We start from the raw sequence: 10,000 nt of genomic DNA, 5'->3' as shown, positions 1-10,000 counted from the left end.
AAAAGTCTCAACACTCCTCCCTCCCCCCCCCCCCCTCCCCTTCCTTTTCCAATTTTGATACCCTTTAGTTTGAATGCCATGTGGAGATGGAAACAACTTTGCTTGGAGGGGAAGGGGAATTGGGGACACGCTGACTTGAATGACACGTACAGTGTATGGTATGGTTATTAACATTATGAGTGTCTCAACTCTTTTTGCAATTGCTTGTGGGTAGTATCATAATTTATCATTAACTTTTTTTTATGAGGAATAAAGGAGTTTTAAATTACACTTTTGAAACACAGGTGACACCCTTGGTCTACATCCTAATATTCCTTGGAATTTTCATGATGTGCCAGGTGATAGCCTCGTCATTGCCATCAACCGACACAGGCAAAAAGTGATTTCAAATTCGAGGTCCAGTGCCTGGAATAGTCATCACAGAATAGTTCTCATAAACAATAATCGTGTATCTTATTCTCATTTATAATAATTATTTCCATAAAGTCACAATAGTAGCAAGTATGATAAATACTGTGGGAAACAGACAACGTTTTTAAAAGACATGTTTCATCAGTTTAATGAGTTCCTAAGTGTGAACAGTGACTTTATAACTGTTCACACTTAGGAACTCATTAAATTGATGATGGCATAAGCATGCTGAAACATGTCTTTTAAAAACGTTGTCTGTTTCCTACAGTATTTATAATAATTATATTATGAATTTTATCTTTTGAGGTTCCAACAATGGCTATTGAGAAAGTTTTCATCTACAATAACACATCTATTATCCAAGACGAGGTATGTCAAATGTGTACAACGTGGCATTGGCTGACAGTCTGGTTTCATGAAAATTCAATGTGACTGATATACTTTAGTCCTGGGATATTGCTAATAAAAAGCTTGGTGAGCATACTTAAGGGACCCATAGCTTTTCTGGCTGTCAGCATCAGATGCATTCCTGTATTCTCTTTGATAACATTAGATCTTTGATTGCTCTTAGTTGATTGACTGTCATACTGCATTCCTTTAGGTATTGGCTCACAGGTTAGGATTGATCCCAATCTATGCTGATCCAAGAGAATTTGATTTTAGAACTGCAGGTGAGAAGTAAAATAATTAATATCATTGTATGCTCTTATATACTGTACTGTACTAAAGATGATAACAGTGTTTATTACATCCATTTAGAAATCACTGGTGATCCTTGCAATCTATTTGGCTTTCAGCAGTGTGATTTATTCATGAATCACACTATTTTTTGCTCTAATTAAATCGCATCTTCTCCCCAGCGGATGAAAAAAGAACACTAAAACAAAACAAGCAATTTCAAGGCTTACTTAAAGTAACCAATCAAATTGCAGGAAAATGAAAGACAAAAAAGCAAAGTTTGCCACCTTTGTTCTCAACTGAATCAGTAAAATATTGGTTCTGACTAAAATCCTGTATTTGAGCAATTTAATCAGGTGATTTCTAAATGGGTATAATATAGTGGTAATTGAACTTTGTGTCGTGCAATTTTGATCTGAAATCATACTTGTGATTTGTGCTGTGCACTCGTTCAATTTTGAAATCACACATATGATTTCAGACCAAATTGCACTCCACTCAGTTCAATTACCATTATAAACTTCTAAAGATTACTTGGTGCTGTGTCAGTACCCAAGGCTGTGCTCTAAGGAAAATTTCGGGGAGCCCTTCGGGCTCCCAAGCATTTCAGCTGGGGTGCCCAGCCCTCCAAATTGGTCGCCCGATTTAATTATTTATTTATTTAATTAATCATCTGAGATCAGCAACGCAGGAAGATCTTCATCCATCTTTCTCTCAACAAAACATTGCCGCTACTGCTCTGGTGATCGTCAAACTCGCTAGTGCAAGAAAAACCCGCAACCCGTCAAATTTTTAACGTCATACTTGAGAAAGACGAGAAAAGTGGCAATGCCACCAATGTTTTCAAGTTTAAAAGTGAAAAAGTAAAGATTGCGGCAGTTTTATGTTAAAACGTTTGGGTCTAATACAGGTAAACGTTTTTACTGGTTAGTTGGGTTAAAAATGAATTTTCAAAACGTGAATCAATGCCGCTTGATTCACGTGGAGCTTTTGTAAAAACTGCCGTGAAACAAAAACCACCTCGACCCAAAAGGTATCAATTTTTTTTTGAGCAAGTCATCTGGATTGGACGAAAATCATTGCTACAGGACAGAACTTAAGTATTTTTTCTTATATTATCAGTAAAATGTTTTAATAGTGGAATGAGCTTTTTGTGGATTCGGTCGAAGCGCCAGTCACAGCGTTATTTGTTTAGGGCACGCAATGGTTTGTCACGAACTAAAGACAAGGCGGGATTGCTCTGTTTCTAAAACAACAACAAATGACATGATATCTTTCCTTTTTCCTTATTTCGTTATTTCATATACTGGGGAAAAACAACCATAACCTAACTGCATTTTAGCCAAGCAGGCGCAGCCGCAAAAAATTGTAAAAATATTAAATTTGCATAAACTGTCGCATAAACTGCGATTCCCGGGTTCATACAAAAGTAAATTACACCGCTTCGCCGGCCGCGCTTTACCGCTGTCAGAGCAGAAGTAACAACTCTTTTTTTAAACTATAACCAAGAAATGCCAAACTCCACGTTCCAAATTTAATGCTATTTTTTTTTGAGAACGAATCGAAATTCGTGCGGCCCCCGGCCGTCACCTGCAAAGTCACAGATTATGTTACATGTGAAATCATGTGGAACGGCCTTTAAACCGACTGTTTCGTACGAAGAAAAAACATTTTCTGAGAGGTTTCGTAAACTATAACCACCAACATATTAAAATTTTTAGCCGCCTTATCTGCTAGAAATACAATAAGCCAGAGTGCCCGGCCGGGCGACCGGGTAGTTTTTTGCACTTGCCCGAAACCAAATGTTAGTCGCCTTAGGCGACCGGGCGCCGTTAGAGCACAGCCTTGGTACCGGTAAGTGGTTGAAACATACCAGTAATTATTTGTTTGCTTCAACCAAGTTGATAGGAGTAAATAAAAATGATTGTAGTATATGTAGAGAGATAAGAATGCTGAAGCAGTTGTGGCACAGCAAAGATTGCAGAAAACAAAATTAATATTGTTCTAAGACGGTTCCATTTTGCTCGTTGAGGTTTGCTATATGTGGGTTGTGTATTTCTCCAATTTATTAAATTTAAACTACATGTATTGAAATATGATGATGATGATGATGATGATGGGTTCATTTGTGGACCTGAAAGTTTGTTGTCTAGTCAGCAAATTTATTTGCCACTTCTGTCAATCACTTGTGAATTAACTAAACCATTGGTTGAGAGTTGAACTTCAAGGTTCTAGTGTTTTTAAGAAGCCAGTAAAGTTATTGGCAAAATCAAAGTGTAGCAGCTAAATGCAAAGCAAAGTCTATGTAAAGGTATCAGTAGTTTTGCAAAATAAATTCTTCTAGGCATTTATATCCTATCGCTAACAAGGTTATGACACTGGAGTGAAGTGACTAGTATGTTAACTTAATATTGAAAATTGATTGCAGCAGGTTGATTTGCTTTCTGTTTCATCGGGAGTTGTTGTTTTACAAGTTTAGCAATGATCTCACCCAATTAAAGTCAACAGGCAACAGATGGTCCACCATTTTGGAGGCCGTTACTAAACACGGAACGGAACGGAATACACCGGAATAATCTGGAATATGCCAGAATGAGGTTTACTGTAATAACACTGGAATGAAACGAAATGAACAAGAATGGTACCGGAATGAGACGGAATGACTCTGGAATGAGGCTGAATGACACCCATATAAACCGGAATATAGCAAAATGAACCAGAAAATGCCAAAATTTGGTGTTTTAGTTAACAAAGACAGATTTTCAGTTGTTTCTGTCAGCTTTTGTTGTGTCACGTGATTTCCTATGGGAATTGCATGTTTTTTTTTGCCTTTTGTAACATTTGGAGCACTTTGATCATGAGAAAAATTTGACCAGTATATCCGTCACTACTAAATTAATAATTATTTGTTGTGGAAGTAATTTTTTTAACAAATACAGTAGCAAGAGAAACAATGTTATTCTATTTGTTTTTTTTTTTTTTGGATCTCTGAGGCGGCTCTCACTGTGCGAGTCAGAAAACCCATGAACATTTTTATTTCATTCTGACAGGTCATTTGTGTATTGACCAATCACAATCAAGTTCAGCAAACCACAAACTATTTACCATTGCTGCTTGCCTGCTTCCCTCGACCCACACGTGATGGAGATTTGCACAAACTGGAAAACTCTTTTTCTCTTCCCGATTGTTGGCACTAATGACATCGAACCTGAATGCAGTGTTTCCTTGTTTGATGAAAGAAGAGTCAGAAGCACAGAAAAAAGATCAATCGCTGATAATGCATGTATATATATATGAAGTATTATGAGGACGTATCGTGACTCATTCCAAGCCTTGTTGCTTCCCCTTTAATGTAAACTGTTTCTTTTTCTGTCAGTCCCTCTATTCTGCATACTCATTCATTCACAGTCTAGAATGATGAAAAATTATGTTTTTTTCCCTTGTCATTCCGGTCCACACTAATCAGCTTTATTCTGGTGTTCTGCTGGTTTATTCTGCCTTATTCTGGTGTCATTCCGGTATATTTCAGTACCATTCTTGTTCATTTTGTCTCATTCCAGTGTCATTTCGTTTCTTCTGGTGTTATTCATTCTCATTCCGGCATATTCCAGTAAATATTTCAGTTTATTCGAGTGTATTCTGTTCCGTTCCGTTCCGTTCCTGTGTTTAGGGTACATTTGTAATATCTTTAAACCTAACCAATGTTAACTTTAAGATTAGCATTTTAAGTTTTTGATTTGTTCTAATACGACACAGGAGATGAGGAAGCCAAAGAGAATACAACATTACAATTTGATCTTAAAGTCAAGTGCATTAAAAACAAGAGTGCACCAAAGAATGCAACAGATCCTGATGAGTTATTTATTCATTCGAAGGGTAATATTATTATCAAGACTTGGTTTTTTCCTGGTTATTACCATAATTACTGTTTTCCTACTGATCATAATTATGTACTAGATACAACATACTGTACAAGCGGCAGATCTGTATCAGTAAATGTGATACAGATCTGACACGAATATTCATTATGTGGTAACCCATAACAGTAGCAGCCTTTTCAAACCAACAGGGCTTGATTATGAAGAGCATATTTAGCATATAGCTAATTATTGGTACCAATGAAAATGAAACCAGACAGAATTATAGACCTACTGGTAGTCTGCATGTGGCATCTCACTTGATAATAGATGGTTTGCAACCAATACCAAGAGGCACAGATAACAATACTGCAATGTACAATTTCTAGTGAACGAACAAAAGGAACTAATGAGAGATCTTCTATCTTCGTCCACCAACAATGATGACCAATGATGGTGGTCAATACATAACTTGATCATAATATGCTAACTTCATGTATCAACTTTGGGGTGACCTTCTCTTCTTGTTTTGAAAACCAAAAAAACACCCAGAAATGGGCAGAGTCATAGCCTGTGAGGGCATCCGTTTTCTGAGCTCTACCGGATGCTCTACCGGTTGCTGTAGCAAGCAAGCAGAGTCATTGCTTCTCCTTATTTTGCTGAAACAAGGAAACCCCTTGAATACTAAAATTATCAAACTTCAATGTTCCCTCACTTGATGAACTTTTAAACCCTAAAACACTGTTGGCCAGTTAAATTTTAACAAGTTTTGTCCTAACTGTGGTTTACAACATATTAAATAACTTTTCTCCAGGAATTTCTGACCTTCTCAGCACTTTTTCAATGATGGGCAAGGGCTATGAATTAGAATTGGCCAAAAAAATGACTTGAAATGCGGTTTTGTTAAGCACTGACTAATCTCTGTATGTTTTGTTCTCAGTGACAACTGAGCTGATGAAGTGGATCCCTATCGGAAACCAGGCAAGAAAGGTAAAGAAAAAAATGACAATTGATCTGCTCTCCGTCCTTGGCTGTTCACAGAACTACATGTATGTAGTCTGCTCAATTAAGACGTGGTGAAGGTAATAACATCCTCGTCCCCAGGGTCTCTCTTCTTCCCTTCCTTGGAGCTCCCTGGGGATGAGGTTGAGGGAACAACTGCAATTTATTGCAACTTGGTGTCCAGTTGACTTTGATATTTTTGGCATTAATAGACTCATTTGGTCGGAGAAATTAATGTCATTCTTCGTTTCTCGACCTTTGGAAATGATGACCCACTTTTGAGATTGAAAATTTAGAGAATCAGTAACATTCCCTTGTTTAACGTTTCTCATGCTACCATGCTGTATAAAATTGGTTTCGTGGCTATGAAACAAGCAATTACGGTAATTGTTCTACTGGTCTCAATTGGACATCAACTTGAATTAGTGGTAACCTACAACCAGGGGAGCACGTACATGTACATGTACATCTTCTGTATTTCATTATCATAGATAATAATTTACTGGTGCCTCAAATGATATGCACTTTGTTGTTATTGTAGTATGGGCTTCAGGACATAAGGCCAGTGGAAGATGATATACTTATTGCTAAATTGAGGCCAGGACAGGTACATGTATGTGATCTGCAGTGGTGTTTTGGAACAATGCATGCAATGAGTACGAATTTCAGTAACTCGTGGGTTTTATGAGTTTGAAGGTTTTTTGTTCAATACTGGATACTTTACAGTTGTTTGCTCAGTGACCTGGCCTCTGCATGGCATCGAGGCTATTGGTTGATTTGTAGATTGCTTTGTTGCTTTCTCGACTTTGCCTGCCTGCTTTTCTTCCTTTCGTTAGTGTCATTTGTAGTGTTCTCCATTGTCGACCATACTGTACTGCATAGGGGAGTACCTTTAAATGTAGAGTTTTCTAAATTGTTTCCTTTCCATAGGAACTCGATCTCAAAATGCATGTCGTTAAGGGGATAGGAAAAGACCATGCAAAGTTCTCCCCAGTTGGTATGTTAAATCACGTTTTCAGGATACATTGTACTCATTCCATGGCAAGCGAGCTCTTGTCTGACTAGGGTGCTTTAGCACCGGCGACGGCAACCTCACAAAATAACATGCAAAACCACTGTCAGCTGCAAGAATGTAGGAGTCAGTGCGGCCCAGTGGTTAGGACGCTTGCATTGAGATCCGGAGTTCCCGTGTTCAAGCCTCGTTCTGACCACTCGTTGAAATTGTTCATGGTAGTCCCTGATTCAACTTTTCGCACTTGTAAAAAGCCAAGTGGTTTGCCTCCGGCCAGTTGGGATTCTTTAAGTGCCCCTGTGACCAAAAAATCAATTTTTAATTTTATTTGGATTTCAAAACTATGTTAACTAAACACTAAGCTTTAAGCCTTGTTTTTTTAACTGGAATTTTCCCATTTAATGATCCGCCATTACTAACTTTTAGTTCTTGAGAGAGCTGGATCGAGGAGAAAATAACGTCAAAGGTACACTAGTTTAAGCATGCAATTAGAGTGTACGCCGCAGAATTCATATGCATCACGGGAGTTTTGGGCTTTCATAGTTTTAAACTCGGGTTTTCCATATATAAGCTGCCTTCACACGCTGAGATTTTAAGGTAGGGAGCCTTTGATGTCACTCTTCCTTGGATCCAACCCTCTGAGGTCGAATCCGTTGGTTTTGAACGTGAGTAATGGCGGACCGTGAAATCCAAAACTTACATTCATGGTAAACAGCCTTTGGATAAAAATCAAAGCTCAAAATTTTGCTAGTCACTGAGCTGTTAAGCAAACACACTTTCAAATCTGAAAGAAAAAAAGAAATTTTTTTTTTCATCATAGGGGCACTTTAGGAGTTGATGTTGTTGTTCTCTTCTGTCGTTTGGCCTCTATTTTAAGGCTGTCTTAGCAGTTTTATTTTTGGACATTTCAAGCACACTGTACAATGCAAGCAAGATGGAATATTCACAGAATTGTTAGAATCGCGTAAACGTTTATTTTTAAGTGACGTTTTATTGTTGGCTTTGCTGTCATTGTTGCCGAAGTCTCCAAGAGGCTTCTTAATGTTCTTGAAAGAGATTGAGCCTCATGTTTTAAGATTTATGCTGTCTTTCTTTTTGTTTCGTTGAGGTCATGTGCGTTGTGCACAAAGACACACACATTCACATCAATTTTATTCCTTAAAAGGTTGAACACACTTTCCTTGTCGCGCAAATTTGAATGATCACGCCATGATGAGAGGAACGCGAAGTTATATTTGTAGATGACAGTCTAGAAGTCGTCGTGCTTGCATAAGCTCTCCAGTTGTTACGCAAAAGTGACTCCTGGCAAAGATCAATCAGTGTAGTGGCCAAAATTGCTTCATAAACCCACTCAATGCCAAGACTGTACTCCGTTTGTTTGTGTTTTGCGCCTTCAGCCGACGTATCGTTGTTTTATAATGTTCACAGCCACTGCCTCCTACAGACTTCTTCCGGAAATAACCATAACAAAACCATGTGAGAATGAACTAGCTGATAAATTGATGGAGAGCTTTTCAGATGGTGTCATAAAGGTTACTGAAGATGAAAATGGTAATGTATGTTTAAATAAAATTCCTACATACGCTGTACTGTTCTGTACATGCCTCCAAATGTTGGAATTAAAAAAATTGTTATCCCAACTGGACTCCTCTGGTTCGAAATTGTTGGGAAGAAGACAAACTCGTTCCCAGGTTCTCTCTTCTCTGCCTCCGTTGTCGTTGAGGACAAAGAACCAAGGAGGCAGAAAAGAGAGACCCTGGGAACGAAATTTGGAAGGAGGCTCAGGTGGCGGTTAAAAATGTCGCCCACTCCCAATTCCCTACGTAGCGAAGCTGGTCCTCGTGACTGCACCGCGATTCGACTCCCTGGTCAAGCAAATAAGACGAGCTGAATGAGCCTTATTTTGCAAAGATGCTGTTTGCAACTTTGCCTCTTTTTTTATCTTGTGGAACGTTTAGGTGTAAGGAGAGCCGTTGTGGTCAATCCAAGGAGAGACACTTGTAGCAGAGAGGTTTTTAGACACGAGGTAAATTCCTTTTAATGAAAGAGGATATTTCTAAAATGTCGAATGTACTTCGAAATAACCTTGTCTTGAATTACAGTGGCCAGAATATTTTCTTCATTTTATGCCGTAGCCAACAAGAATCAGCTAGAGCAAAAAATCACTGTCGTGTTCTGCAAAAACCCGAATGGCGCTAATTGAAGGTACCTGATACCATGGCAACTGGTTGGTTTTGGTTGCATAGCTGACCAAGGGTTTGCCCATTTGAACATTTACTAAGCTCAGGCCAAATCCTCTGTTTTAAAGCTAGTTATCCAGTAAAGTATGATGTGAAAAAAAAGCGAGTAGTATCATGGTATTCGTGTTATTGAGTTTGAAATGAAATCTTTAAAGGGAACGCTAGGTGAGCTCATCATTAGGAGCACTCGGCCATCCTCTACAAAGAGAAGGTCCTTCGTGACCTTGTTAACATGACACTTGAATTCTTGTTCCAGGATTTAAAAGATCGAGTGAAAATGTCACGGATCAGAGATCATTTTATTTGTAAGTTGCATTTGACGAGTGGCAACCAAATTTATTATATATCCCATGGGCGTAAAAAGTCCAAGTATTTTCATACTTAGCGTATGGCTAAACGAAGCGTGGAATGAAGGAGTAATTGTTTTTTTGGTGTTCAGTTTCAGTAGAGTCAACGGGTGCTCTCTCTCCAGATGTACTCGTGTGTGAGTCCTTAAAGGTGCTTGTGGAAAAGTGCAGACATTTTTTGTCCGAGCTGGACAGCCATTGCATCGATACCTGATAATTACTGTTGGTATTATTCCACGATATTTTTCACTAAGAAAAAATGCGTCCCATTTGATACTCATCGACAACTGAAAAAGCGCTGATGACGTATGTGCTTGAAGAGGTTGTGGGTACCTCACAAATGGGCTCTGCGCTTGGAATTGTCCTCCCATCAGGTTGAATCTGAAAACAGTGAACTTTAGCTTTGAACATTAATTACGTTTTCTATGAAAGGATCGAGAAGCAAGAATTGGA

The 10,000-nt window shown here is 38.5% G+C and overlaps 1 protein-coding gene across 2 annotated transcripts in view; it reads left to right on the top strand.

The window, feature by feature from the left end:
* Positions 1 to 10,000, top strand: part of LOC138027343 (DNA-directed RNA polymerases I and III subunit RPAC1-like) — a 17,746-nt gene that overhangs the window by 6,767 nt on the left and 979 nt on the right. Inside the window, exons 4-13 of one of the 2 annotated variants that reach the window (XM_068874924.1) lie at positions 718 to 780; positions 1,013 to 1,082; positions 4,846 to 4,965; positions 5,887 to 5,936; positions 6,490 to 6,555; positions 6,879 to 6,945; positions 8,389 to 8,511; positions 8,919 to 8,986; positions 9,457 to 9,505; positions 9,640 to 10,000. The exon at positions 9,640 to 10,000 is cut by the window's right edge and continues 979 nt beyond it. In XM_068874924.1, coding sequence (XP_068731025.1) covers positions 718 to 780; positions 1,013 to 1,082; positions 4,846 to 4,965; positions 5,887 to 5,936; positions 6,490 to 6,555; positions 6,879 to 6,945; positions 8,389 to 8,511; positions 8,919 to 8,986; positions 9,457 to 9,505; positions 9,640 to 9,761 — 798 coding nt within the window. In that variant the 3' untranslated portion in view covers positions 9,762 to 10,000. Of the gene's footprint in view, positions 1 to 717; positions 781 to 1,012; positions 1,083 to 4,845; positions 4,966 to 5,886; positions 5,937 to 6,489; positions 6,562 to 6,878; positions 6,946 to 8,388; positions 8,512 to 8,918; positions 8,987 to 9,456; positions 9,506 to 9,639 lie in introns of both variants that reach the window. The other variant, XM_068874923.1, reaches the window with a different exon arrangement.

The sequence above is a fragment of the Montipora capricornis genome, chromosome 12 (genome assembly GCF_036669925.1).
Source record: "Montipora capricornis isolate CH-2021 chromosome 12, ASM3666992v2, whole genome shotgun sequence".
Lineage (NCBI taxonomy): Eukaryota > Metazoa > Cnidaria > Anthozoa > Scleractinia > Acroporidae > Montipora > Montipora capricornis.
This window is presented reverse-complemented; position numbering and strand designations above follow the sequence as displayed.